The 14,090-nt window shown below is 43.0% G+C and overlaps 1 protein-coding gene across 1 annotated transcript in view; it reads right to left on the bottom strand.

Annotated features, from left to right (window-relative positions):
* Positions 1-505: 505 nt before the first annotated feature.
* Positions 506-14,090, bottom strand: part of LOC116502928 (afadin- and alpha-actinin-binding protein A-like) — a 34,887-nt gene continuing 21,302 nt past the window's right edge. The window contains exons 8-12 of the mRNA XM_032208949.1: positions 12,844-12,983; positions 10,349-10,522; positions 9,471-9,597; positions 3,322-3,496; positions 506-1,257 (exon numbers count right to left, since the gene is read on the bottom strand). Coding sequence (XP_032064840.1) covers positions 1,131-1,257; positions 3,322-3,496; positions 9,471-9,597; positions 10,349-10,522; positions 12,844-12,983 — 743 coding nt within the window. The 3' untranslated portion in view covers positions 506-1,130. The remainder of the gene's footprint in view (positions 1,258-3,321; positions 3,497-9,470; positions 9,598-10,348; positions 10,523-12,843; positions 12,984-14,090) is intronic.

Below are 14,090 nucleotides of genomic sequence, written 5' to 3' on the forward strand. Positions count from 1 at the left end.
GTAACCACTAAGAAATGTGTTAAGTATTTCCGTGTTGCAATGCTTTTGAAAATGTATAAGAATGCGTGCTTCGATAATGAAGTTTGTTCAGAACTTGCAATGCTAAGCCATGGGCTGGCTTTCTGAACCTGGCTGCCAAATAAACTTTTCCTGTATCCTGAGCAGTCTAAAGCCTGTCATTTTCTGCAACGGGGGGAAATGTTATGATATAGGATATAGTTAAATAAAGGATAATGATAATAAATTATATACATGGAGGATTAGAAAATTTTGGTATTAAATATTATGGATGTTTAGCCAGAACAGGATAGGAGGATTTCATGTTAATGGAGGATTTTATAAATAAGTAAATGAAATGCCAGTAGGTGGTTATGTATTAAATCTTGGTATATTTTATGATGAAGGACGTTTAAATAATCATAGTCAAATAAAAGTGGTCATTGTCCCGTCCCCCCCCCCCAGCATTATGAAAATAGAAACATGCCATTGACTTAGAAGACTCTGCTCAGTTTTATAATCAAGTTTATTGTTTTTAAAACTTCATCGGTATGGAAATCACAGTTTTTAAAGGAATAGAGATGTGATATCACTCCAGATAATTGAACCACTGCAAATATTTTTTTTATACAGATCATAGAAAAGGCACTTGGAATTCTGTTCTCCTCAAGGTGCTGACATAAAAGACTTGTAAGAATACAACAGTCATTAAAACAGAACTAAATTAGAATCGAAATCACACGTTCTTAAAACATATATTTATTAACAGAATAGGAACACCCGAAAGAAACCTACTTCAATCTTGGTCCCTGTGTCCACGTCTATACAAAGGTACAAATGTTAACAAGTACAGTCTAATCATAAATTTAACCCAGCATGTTCATTAAAACTATTTTCACTTGTATATTCTATGCTGTAATAAAATTCAGTTGCATGTCAAACAACAATTCCCAGTGTAGGCATTTATTTCTGTTGGCTTTTCTTAAGTAGAAGCAATATGTTACATCTAGAATACAACTAAAAGAAAGAAATATGTTTCTCATCTTCAGTTGAATAGAACAAAAATTTTGATACGGCCTTCATGACAACATGCAATGAAACTAAATTAATAGGAGCATGGTGGAAAAAAATCCCTACAAGAAGCTGTTAAGGAAGTGATCCAAACTATCATTCTGAAGATCATCCTTCACGGCTATTTCTGTTTGGCAAGCTGCGTGCTGGTAGGTTTCCCTTCTTTTGAGCTGCTGTGGAGAATTTGGCCTAAAAAAAGGGTAAAAAGACAAATAAATGTGCTTGTACTCTTCCTTATGGATACCCCCAAATCCAGAGAGGGGACAAAATTTTAATTATTCCATAATATATATTTTTGAAACCCTAAATCAGTCTCTTGTCAGTGCAATTAATTAACTGATAGATTATTACATATTATGTATTGTGCTCTAATGTAAATATTTGGTTTCAGTTTAATGTGAATCTGAACCCAACCTTAATTTATTCAAAACGCCATGGTTAAAACAATCCTACTTAATACAGTCTATGAACATTATTACTGTCATTCCGTGGCATGACATAACCGCGAACGTCAAAAGCGCGCCGACAACACCGCGGCGCTAAAACCGCAATGTCAAAAGCGCGCCGACAACAGCGCGCCGACAAAAGCGCGATTTAACTTAAGGTAAGGTTTAGGGTTAGGTTTAGGGTTATGTTACAGTGCGCTTCTGTCGGCGCGCTGTTGTCGGCGCGCTGTTGTCGCACGGTTTTGACGGTGCGGTTTTGTCACCGCGCTTTAGTCACACGGGCTTTAGTCTACCGTGGTTTTGTGGTGGAACCCTGTCATTCTCTCTTCCCATTGCCAGAAAGTCTTTCATATGCAGTGGGAATACACCCCGAATTAACTGAACTTAAGAGAGAGAAAATAGACAAATTCCAGGCTATTATTATTATTATTATTATTATTATTTATCAGCACAAATAAAAAACACAAATATAACAAAGGCAACAGTAAAAATATTGGGTTTCTGTCGTGATGGACTCTTGTGACGAGCCGATTGACAGATGATGGAAGATTATGGAAGCAGTTAGCTTCCTCCCATAATTGGGGCTTACCAGGGGTTGTGACTCTAAATATATACCTTCTTCCCTGGCTTCAGTTGATAAGGAGGAGACCTGTGGCTTAATGGCTAAGACGTTTGCCTAAGATGCAATACAGCACAGGTTCGAATCCCAGTAAGGGTATGGCTAGCTGATGAGAGCTAAAGAGCTTGAAATAGATCTATACTAGTCTCCCTTTATTTATTTATCAGCACAAATTAAAAAACACAAATATAACAAAGGCAACAGTAAAAATATTGGGTTTCTGTCGTGATGGACTCTTGTGACGAGCCGATTGACAGATGATGGAAGCAGTTAGCTTCCTCCCATAATTGGGGCTTACCAGGGGTTGTGACTCTAAATATATTCCAAGCTACTGTATATGCTTATTAAAGTTGCTATTAAGAACTTTTTAAGAATCAAATATTTTTTTTAAACGCCACAGCAAATTTGAAACATGGACACAACCAACCAAGATCAGGTACAGATATATTATAATTTGATGCACTATCTGGATATAGTCACAGGAGCTACAAGGGATTCCTAAATAGGAAAAGGTCATTATCTTAAAGCTACAGGTAGTCCTTGATTTACAACCATTTTTTTTTAGTGACTGTTCAAAGTTATAATACTGAAAAAAAGTGACGTATGACCGTTTTTCACATAACCACTGCAGCATTCCCATGGTCATGTGATCAAAGTTCAGATGCATTGGAACTGATTTATAGCAGTTAGACTTATATACCGCTTCACAGGGCTTTCAGCCCTCTCTAAGTGGTTTACAGAGTCAGCATATCGCCCCCAACAACAATCCGGGTCCTCATTTTACCCACCTCGGAAGGATGGAAGGCTGAGTCAACCTTGAGCCGGTGAGATTTGAACCGCCGAACTGCAGATAGCAGTCAGCTGAAGTGGCCTGCAGTACTGCACCCTAACCACTGCGCCATCTCGGCTCAGGATTTATATTTATGATGGGGGTCATATGATCACCTTTGACAAGCAAAGTCAATGGGGAAGCCAGGTTCCCCTTAACAACTGTGTTATTAACTTAACCAATTGCAGGGATTCACTTAACGGCCGTGGCAAGAAGAGTCGTAAAATGGGCCAAACCTTACAAAAGTGTCTCGCTTAGCCACATAAATTTTTGGGCTCAATTATGGTCCATAACCCGAGGGACTTTCTGTACTTTAAATGTGTTGTTCCACAAAACCAGGAGAAATATGAAATATTTACCAGTTGTCTGAAAGAATTTGCTCCTTGCCTATTACAGGACTGCTAGTTTTACAGGAATCCTGCTTTCTTCTAAAAAGGCCTGTTGGGGTGCAGCATGATGGTGTGATAAAAAACTTGGGGTGTGGTGTACAGATGGGTCTGGCCCACTTCTTTACTCTGGGTGATTCTTCACAGTCTGCAGCCAAAGAGGGAAAAAGCAGAAATTCTGCTGCGTAAGATCAAATATTTATTTTGTGTAGCATCTTGTCGCCACTAGCAGTTTGTAAGTAAGTTTGTAAGTTTAATAACATTTATATGCCGCCCAATCCCGTAGGACTCCGGGCGGCTTACAATACAGAAATAATTTTTAAAAAAAAGTAAAATACAGAGAAGAAAGATAGATTTAAAATACAACACATCATGCACTCCATTCTGAATGGGGCTGGACCATATTTTGGGGTCAACAGCCCCAGGCCTGCCGGAACAGCCAGGTTTTAATGGCTTTCCGGAAGGCCGAGAGAGTGGGAAGGGTCCGGATCTCTGCGGGTAGATCATTCCACAGGGCCGGGGCAGCTACAGAGAAAGACCCCCCCCCCGAGTAGTCACCAACCGGCATTGTCCGGTCGATGGTACCCGGAGGAGGCCAAGCCTGTGTGATCTTATGGGCCGCTGGGAGGTATGTGGCAGGAGGCGGTCCCGCAGATATCCGGGTCCCAAGCCATGTAGGGCTTTAAAGGTAACGACCAGCACCTTGAAGCGCGTTCGGAGACCAATAGGAAGCCAGTGCAGCTCGCGGAGGATAGGTGTAACGGGTGTGTCTAGGTACACCCGATATCGCTCGCGCGGCCACATTCTGGACCAATTGTAGTCTCCGAACACTCTTCAGGGGCAGCCCCAAGTAAAGCGTTGAGCAGCAGATAGATTTCTCAGGTAATCTACAAGCAGAACTTTATCCCCCCACCACGCACACACACACACACACACACAGACAACCCCCTGACTCCCCACAGTTGGCATTTCAATAGTGGTAAGCTGCTATCATTAAGCTTAGTTGATGTTCTTTGGCCAATAGCTGCATTCTGTAACGTTGCAGATATACGTTAGCATGAAAAAAAGGAAAGGAGAAACATCATAAAAGAGGGCATGGTATAAATGAACAGAAAGTTAATGTATCTTGATATAAATGATTAAGTGGGAAGTTCCAAAAGCTGTAGAAACTCAAAAACAATTCAGAGAGATGACATACTTTTTAGACAGTAATATATTTACCACCATCCCCATCAGTGGTGGGTTTCAAAAATTGTTCGAACCTACTCTGTGGGTGTGGCCTCCTTTGTGGGAGTGGCTTGCTGCCCATGTGACCGGATATGAAGATGCCGACGACACTTGTCAGAACCACCTTAAATTACCTCACACACAGCACTGGCATGCATAAGAATAGGATGTGAACTTGTTTTTGAAAAGGCATCTTTGGTTTGCGTTAAAACAACTTCAACACACGCAATGCTCTGATTGCACCACAAACGCAGTAGTCATCCTTACCTTTCACAGAGGCACTGAGTTTTATAAATATGAGCATGATAGTGTAGAATAATCATATCCAAGGACCAGTGGTGGGTTTCAAAAAGTTTTGGAACCTCTTCTGTAGGTGTGGCCTGCTTTCCGGGTCCACTGGTGGAACCTCTTCTAACCGGTTCGGTAGATTTGACGCACCGGTTCCACCAAATAGGTGCGAACTGGTAGGAACCCACCTCTGATCCCCATACATACACACTCGTCAAGTGACACCACCAATCAAAAATATTTCTGAAGCACAGATAGATGTAAAAATTTATCTATGTCTTAAAAGATCCTATTCAAAATATTTGAAAATCAAAATATTTGATTTCGCGAATTTCCTTTTTTTTTTTTGAATTTCTGATCCTTTGCTATGACTAGGCATTTTATCCAAGCTGCTAAGAATCAGTGGCAAATTAGAAGGCATTTGACAGCCTGGGAGTTGCCCACCTTAGCTGTAAACTGCCTTTAGATCGATCTCCAAGAATTGGTCCATTAAAAAAAAGGGCCACCTAAACTTGTGGCTATAACTCCTTATGGAAGTGCATTTCAGAAAGTAAGCTATGTTCTATATAAAGCAAATTCCATTATATTGCTCCTTATGACCAATAAATAATTTTGAACGTCCAAGATCTAGCGTTACATACTAAAAAAAAGTATATTGTCTGCATTAGGTTATTTGAAGGATTGTCTTTTCCCAATCTGACCAACCTGGGCCAGCAAAGTGTGGAGGCAGGGAACGCTACCGGTCCCCTCTCTAAAGAGATCTGTTGTGGCCCAGCAGGAGCTGTTGGAGCTGCCACCAGACTCCGACAGCAAGTCGGCTCTGGAGGATGTAGAGGACCCTGGACAGGGTTCCGACTCCGAGCAGGGCGCAGAGAGGCTGGTTGGCCACCAGGAGGTGCCTGAGCCTTGGACCAGTGGGGAGGAGACAAGGGAGTGTGATCGTGACGTCATGCATTGGAGCAGTAGGGAGGAGACAAGGGAGTTGTTCCTGGATGCCCGGCAACGAAGAGCTAATAGGCGTAAAGAACAGTTACGCAGTTACAGGAGATAATTGCACTCAGCTGGTGGTAATTAGGCTCCTCTCAAGACTATAAAAGGAATGATTGTGCACACGCCCGTTGCAGGAGTCAACGTATTCACTAGAGCTGGAGAACTCTCTTGGCTAGCTTAGCAGGCTGGATTGCTGCCAACGTCTTGTCTGTGCTGGATTGCTGCCAAGGTCCTGTCTGTGTGTTAATAAATCCTTGAAGTATCTTTGTCTCGGCGTGCTTTGGTGTAGGACGAGGGGGGTCAGAACAGAGATCTATCTGCCAAAATCAAAAGGAAGGGCCTTCTCCATGGTGGCTCCCTCCCTATACCTCCTTCTGCATCATCCCTGCAGAGATAAGATTGGCCCCCACTTTGACACTCTTCGCAAGGCTGAGAAGACATGGTTCTGCCAGTGACCATAGGAACCCCAGAGTGATAGGGAGGCCATCAATCATATATTGTTGTCACTAGTGGTTATTGCTTTTTGTATTGCTTTTTTCATTGTGATTTTATTCTTGGGAGCCACCCCAAGTCACTGGGAATGAGTTGGGCAGACATATAAATTCAAATTATAAACAAACAAATACATCAATAAATGTAGCTTCATGAATTTACATTGTAGCCACACTCAATTATTTTTATAATCAATTAACAAGTCAACGATCTTTTTAGTTTTTCTTTTAAGGAATATGGATCCTTGTTAGATAGGCGCGAATGCAGCAGGCGAGAGTTGCTAGTGATCTCAGCACTTTCTATTTCCAGCAAAATGTGACTGCGCCCTGCCGGCTGGGCTGCCCGGAGCTCGCCCTTTAAGGAGCTCCAGGCAGACCAGTCAGCCAATGACAGCAGTTTAAATTCCCCGCGGTTGGGACAGCCAATCCGCGGCGAGCATGACAACTTATGTAGATTTCTGACATATATCTGTTCTGTCCCCCCTTCTCCGCTCGTTAACAGACGACAGGCAGACAAACTTAAAAGGAACTCACTTTATCAGTTCTCGGCTCAGACTGGCTGCGAGCCCAAAAATAAACATAAACAAAGTCTCTGACAAGAATGTAACATAATGCAAAACAAAACTCTTACAAAACAATTCACTTCTCCAAGTGTCTCCTTGAATCAGGGTTACAGAAAGCCAATCACTTCTCCAAGTGTCTCTCACAAACAAACCACGACCGATGAATGATGAACGTTGACTCCTGCAACCAGGGCGTGGCACCATCCGTCCTTTTATCACCAGAAGACGCCACTAACGAGCCCCAGCTGCATTGTTAATCTTGCATCCCGACTCAACTCACAGCAAACTTCTGCCGAGTCACAACATATATCCATACGTAACAATCCTAGCCCTTGATCATTGTCCCTTTCTGTTGAAACGAATGAGTATATTAACTGAAAAACTTGGGACATTACAAAATAAACCAACAACAGCTTCAGAAAACGTGACCAGCTTCTAGAGTAGAAAAGAAGACAAGACGAGAACAAGGAGAAAGAAGAGGGAATAAGGCAGGTACTATGCACAGTATAAAATAAGGAAGAACAGATTTTTTGGGGGGGCGGGCAAGGATAGTTGATGCGCAAAATATACATTGCAACGCTTATTGCAAAGCCTCTCAACTATCAAACGACAACCCGGCCTTCACGTGGTGCCCCCCGTTCCCAGCAATCGGGCTCTGTCGACCCTTGGGACTGGCATCCCCTTGGGTATATCCAGCCGAAACAGCTTCCATGGATCGCCGTAACAGTGGCGTCAAATTTCCATGGAAGTCGCCTATACCCACGATGGGTGAAGAGGCGTCAAGAGAGAAGAGATAAAATAAGGAAGAACAGATTTTTTTTTTATTCCTCCAAAGCAAACAAAAATTGTCCTAAAACTAGTATTATCAAGAGGGAAATGCTTGTGGAAATTCCAGAATTGAAGTGTGGAAACAATTTGTGGAGATGGATTAGAGATACATTAATCATTTGCAGCTCCAAATTGTTGGAATCCTGGAGATTCATCAGTATAATCTCATTGTCACCACTTGTCACATATCAACATTCCCCAAAGTGCTGTTTTCCAAATCTGTTTTTTTATACACCTTATGCCATACTAAGCTTAAGCAACTGCCGTCTAGCACATTTTGATAGACGGCTGGGAAAGACTCCATCAAATGCTTTCTCCCAAAATTCTCTAGAAATGTCAATATCGAGATGGAAGAGTTTTTGTTTTTCTTTATACTGGATTTGCAGAGGACAGGGGCAGTACAAAAGGTTTGCTCTTCTGCAACGGACGCTTTACTCAAATGAAATGCTTCTTTTCACAGATACTAAGTAAACCCCACACAGGCCAAAGATGCCCTTGTCCCTATTTACAAGTTGTACAGGACTTGGAGGGAAGGCAAAGTTTCATTCGTAGCATCAATGCCTATATACAGCATGTATATCAGTGGTGGGCGCTTCGCCTTAGCTGTGACAATGTAATAAGGGCTAACCGGAGAGGCAGTTTCTGTAAGCAGGGCAATAAAGATGAGGCTAGAAACAACCCCAGAATGTTTCCTTCCTGCCTTCCTTACAGGATTAGCCCTGTAAAGTGGGAAAAAAATAAAATAAGATTTCTTCCAACAACCGGTTCTCCAAACTGCTTAGAAAGTTACGAACCGGTTCTCCCGAATAGGTGCGAACCGGCTGAATCCCATCACTGATTTATATGCTTTTGTATTTTAGATGTACAATTCCAAGAGTCACTCTGAGAATGAGATGGACAGTACCTAAATTTGATAAATAAATAAATACTTGTTTTAGAAAAGACTGTAGCGCCTCTGTGACACAGTGGTTAGAGTGCAGTACTGCAGGCTACTTCTGCTGCCTGCCAGCTGCCTGCAATTTGATGTTGATGTTGATGTTTAATAAATTTATAGGCCGCCCAATCCCGAAGGACTCTGGGCGGCTTACAACAATACGTTTAAAAATAGAAGTTAAAAACACAAAAACATTGATTAAAAAGACCACAACATACACCCAGTCTAATCGGGGCTGGAACTCAATCGTGAGTTCAACAGCCCGGGGCCTGCCGGAATAGCCAGGTCTTAATAGCCTTTCGGAAGGCCATGAGAGTGGGAAGGGTCCGGATCTCTGGGGGCAGTTTATTCCAGAGGGTCGGAGCGGCTACAGAGAAGGCCCTCCCCCGGGTAGTTGCCAGCCGACATTGTCTGGCTGACGGCACCCGGAGAAGGCCCTCCCTGTGCGATCTTATCGGTCGTTGGGAAGTATGCGGCAGAAGACGGTCTCGCAGATTTGGCAGTTCAAATCTCACCGTCTCAAATTTGACTCAGCCTTCCATCCTTCTGAGGTGGGTAAAATGAGGACCCGGATTGTTTGGGGGGGGGGCAATATGCTGACTCTGTAAACCGCTTAGAGAGGGCTGTAAAGCGCTGTGAAGCGGTATATAAGTCTAAGTGCTGTAGGTGGCACATAAAGGAGGAAATTATTTCTTTGTTCCATTTAGCTTCTGCCTTCCCTTCAGGAACTCAAAAGTGGTGAAATAGCATTCCCTCCTCCCATTTTCCCCACAACAACCCTGTGAAGGACAAGATAGTTACCTTGCTCTTCTTGAAGAGGAAGTGGTGCAGAAAGTCGCCACTTCGTATTTCTCCTGTCTAGTTTTGGAAACGTCTTCAAAAATTCTTGCTTCAGGAACTGAGCCTCTCGTTCTTTGAACTCTTTCCTCTATCAAGAAACAAACAGGGAATATATTTATTACGATTGTGCAGAGTTCTGATTCAGGCCTCAAAAATTGCTTTGGAGTATTCAGATAGCATTTGCCCAGAATAATTTAAATCACGCCTGTCTTTTCCTAGGCTAGTGCAGTAGCTTTAAAAGGTGCTCCAAATATATGTTCTGGATGCATGCCAAAGAATCACGTGAAGCAGCCATAATCTGTTCAAATCAGTAAGGAGGCAAACTAAGTGATACCTAGAATGACGGGTTCCACCACAAAACCGCGGTCGACTAAAGCGCGCTCGACGAAACCGCGTACCTGACGTCATCACAGCGCGACGAAAAAAGCACGCTGTGAGCGGTAAAGCTGAAATTAACGCGTAAACCTAAACCTAACCCCCCCAAACCTAACCCTTAACCTAACCCTAAACCTAACCCTAAACCTAACCCTTAACCTAACACTAAACCTAACGCTAACCCTTAACCTAACCCTAAACCTAAACCTAACCCTTACCTTTACGTGAATCGACTTGCTTTAAAAGCGCTTTTTAAAGCGCCCTTTTTTCTCCGCGGTCGTATTTGTCGCGCTGCTGATGACGTCAGCGACGCGCTTTAATCGGGCGCGCTTTAGTGGACCGTGGTTTTGTCGTGCCACGGAATGACGTACTGAGTGACATCCAGACACTCACTTATTACTGTATCGTTCACTGTTCTGACTCCCCCTCGTCCCACACGACAGCAGATGATGACAGCTGCCTACCTCCCATCCTAGTCGAATGGCTGCTTCCGTAAAATTCTTCCGTTCCACTTCAAACGTCTGTTTCTGCTCCTCAAACAGGTCTCGCTCCTCTTGTAGCCGCTGTTGTTCCTCTAAGAAGTAAGAGCCCTTCAGGTGCGCAGGCATCTCTGAATTGGCAGCAGACATCAGTTGCTCCTGGAAGTAATTTTTTTCCTTTTGAATTAAATTTACAGACAGATCCATAGAGTTCAAAAACATGAATTGTTCTTTACAGGCAGGCCAAAAGTCTTTGTTGCACACCTACAGTTAAGCTACTGCTTTACAACAGCTTAACTCTTACAACTTTCCTCAGCAAATCCGGATGTATATACTTTGACAAGATGATTAGAATTCTGCCCTGAGGAGTGAAGTGGGTCTCTCGCAGAACTACAGCTTCCAGCATTCTTGGGAAGAACACAATAAAGCTATTAACTAGATGAACAAGAGTGTGTTTTGTTGCATGAACCAATAGAGGGAACTAGAAGGCTAACAAAAGGAAAGACTTAACGAGACTGGAAAAAGTGGATTGACTATATACAAAATAAATACGGGACCAAGAAATTCCAGTTAGCCTATGCTTAAGATCAGGAATGATTTAAATTGTTTGAAGTTAGCTCAGCAAGAAGAAGCTAAGATCAAGGTAGAGATGTTATTAATTTCTTTATTTCTTTTTTCTCAATAGATTTTAGACTGTGTTTGTTAAAAATCTATACCGTGTACGGGCTCTGGGAAGTCGGGGGGGGGGGGGAGGAGGACGGGGGTCGGGGGAAAGGGTGGAGGGAGGGAGGGATATACATTAGGCTAGACACGATGTGTTAGTTCTCAATGCAATGTGACTTCACATGTATACTGTTTTTCTCTAATTTTTCTTTAAAAATAGGATAAGCCAAATACATTAACATATAGTGGAAATACACCGAGGGGAGGAGGAGTAGGAAAGAAGAAAGATGGGTAGAGAGGGAAGGGAGAGAGGGTGGGGTGGGGGAAGGCGAAAGGGAAGGGGGGGAGCGGATCTGGAGAGAGGAGTGGTAGAGGGCGAGGGGAAGTAGGGTAGAGGGGGATGATGGAGGGAAGATAGAAAGTAGGAGGGTGGTGGAAGAAAGAGGTGTATGGAGAATGGAAGAGATATATTGGGCTTTTATTATCTGGGGCATTGTCGACAAGAGGAATTGATGCAATTACTGTTTAATACTGTATGGGGTATACATGTGAGTGTATGAAAATGAAAATAAAATATACTAAAAGGCAAAAAAAAAGGAAAGAGAATGAGACTTTCTTTGAAACGCCATAACTGTGAGAATGAAAGACATTTTCAGTGTCTAAGTAAGCTTTATAGCAACAGTTTACTTACTGTGCTGCTAAATCGATTTTTTAAAAAATAAATGCATTCTTGGACTCATTCAAAAAGGCGGATTATATGCAAGTATATATTCTGTGTTTGTTAATTCAGTGACTGAATGTGTAATTAGGGTATATCAAACTAATACAGACTAGAACACAGAATAATAGGGTTGGAAAGGACCTTGGAGTCTTCTAGTTCAACCTTCTGTCCAAGCAGGAAACCCTACACCATTCTGGCCAAATTCTCTCTTCTTAAAAGTCTCTAGTGATGGAGCACTAGCCTAAGATGTCTGGTTTATTAAATTGGAACTTTAAGGATCGTTTTGCCTTGGACTCTGATTTAATTCTACATGATACTTGGAACGCTGACACAACCTCTGGAAGCAAGCCATTCCACTGATTAATTGTTCTCATTGTCAGGAAATTTCTTCTTCATTCTAGACTGGATCCCTCCTTGATAATTTTCCATCTCTTACTTCTTGTCCTGTCCTCAGGGGCTTTGGAGAATAGGTTGACCCACTCTCATCTAAATTCAAAATATCAGCATTAACCCATCAGGTCATTTTTTGGAACTGCCGATCTTTCTGATTTCTCCTTTCTCTGAATTAGGGGGTAAATGACAAATACAAGTAGTTCTCCTTACAGCTACCAGCTGTCGGGCCTGCAATTATATTCCTTTTAGAATTTTGGCCTGCCACACTTTCTCTTATTTCATTATGCTGTTTCATTAGTGTAGTTGATGGGAGGGGGGAATAGACAGGAGTAGGATTGTGGAATGTATTGTTATCATTCTTTTCTAGAAGGCCAAGGTCATCTTTTGTCTCCGCACTTTTACACCTGACCGGAAGCAGCTGGGTGGAAACGCCAGCATGGAAGAAGAAGATTGGACCATGTGATGGGTTGTGGGTGTGGGGACAAGATCATGAACTTTCAACTGGGTGGAATTCTGATTAATTTCCAGAATTGGGATTAAGACGGATGTGCTAAGATGTCTGCTTTATTAAATTGGAACTTTAAGGATCGTTTTGCCTTGGACTCTGATTTAATTCTACATGATACTTGGAACGCTGACACCAGCCTTTGATATCCCAACTGCACGAAAGGAGAAAGCAAAGCACCTGGAATCAGCCCTTTACCTGGAAACATTGCTGCTGCAATGCAATCAGCCCTCTGCATTCTTCAATCTCTTTCTTTAATTTCATTATTTCCTTGTCATGATCTGTCACAATGACCACAGGGTTTGGACCATCTCCCTCAGACATTTGGCAACCAAGAGCTGGGGGGAAAAGATAAAAATGTGGACTGGCTTGATGTACATTTTACCCTCAGGAACCTGGACTAGGAAAAAATGATGGGCCATTTAAGATATGTATCTTTTGTAGCCCATGTTCAGACACACAGATACGTAAATACGGGAACTATATTTAAGTGTTTTTTGAAACTAGTATTGTGTGGTGGTCTAGCGGTTAGGACACTAGGCTGACATTTTGAGACTCAAGCACTGGGTGATGGAGTGAGCTCCCGTCCTTGCCTCAGCTCTTGCCCACCTAGCAGTTCAAAAGCATGCAAATGGAAGGATAGAACTAGGTACCACTTTGGTGGGAGGGTAACTGTGTTCTGTCAGCCTCAGTGTATAGTCATGCCAGATACACCCCTCAGAGAGGGCACGCAATTTGGGGGGTCCTCCTGGATTCACAGCTGACACGGGAACACCATCTGTCGGCTGTGACCAGGGGAGCCTTTGCCCAGGTTCGCCTGGTGCATCAATTGCGGCCCTACGTGGATCGGGAGGCACTCCAGACCGTCACTCACGCCCTAGTCACCTCAAGGCTGCATTACTGCAACGCGCTCTACATGGGGCTACCCTTGAAGAGCATTCGAAGACTGCAACTAGTCCAGAATGTAGCCGTGTGAGCGATATTGGGTATACCTAGGTACACCCATGTTACACCTATCCTCCGCGAGCTGCACTGGCTACCTATTGGTCTCCGGACACAATTCAAGGTGTTGGTTATTACCTTTAAAGCCCTTCATGGCTTAGGACCAGGATACCTGCGAGACCACCTACTGCCACACTCCTCCCAATGGCCGGTAAGATCCCACAGGGTGGGCCTCCTTCAGATGCCATCAGCCAGACAATGTCGGCTGGCAGCGTGACCCGTCAAAAGCGCGTTCCACAAAAGCGCGTTCGATGAAATCGCGTATGTGACGTCATCACAACGTGACGAAAAAGATCGAAAAATTGAAATAAAAATTAAATTACAGCAAGCCGATTCATATAAAGGTAAGGGTTAGGTTAAGGGTTAGGGTTAGGGTTAGGTTAAAGGTTAGGGTTAGGGTTAGAGCATTAGCGTTACGTTTAGCGTTAGGTTAAGGGTTAGCG

The sequence above is a fragment of the Thamnophis elegans genome, chromosome 2, assembly GCF_009769535.1.
Source record: "Thamnophis elegans isolate rThaEle1 chromosome 2, rThaEle1.pri, whole genome shotgun sequence".
Lineage (NCBI taxonomy): Eukaryota > Metazoa > Chordata > Lepidosauria > Squamata > Colubridae > Thamnophis > Thamnophis elegans.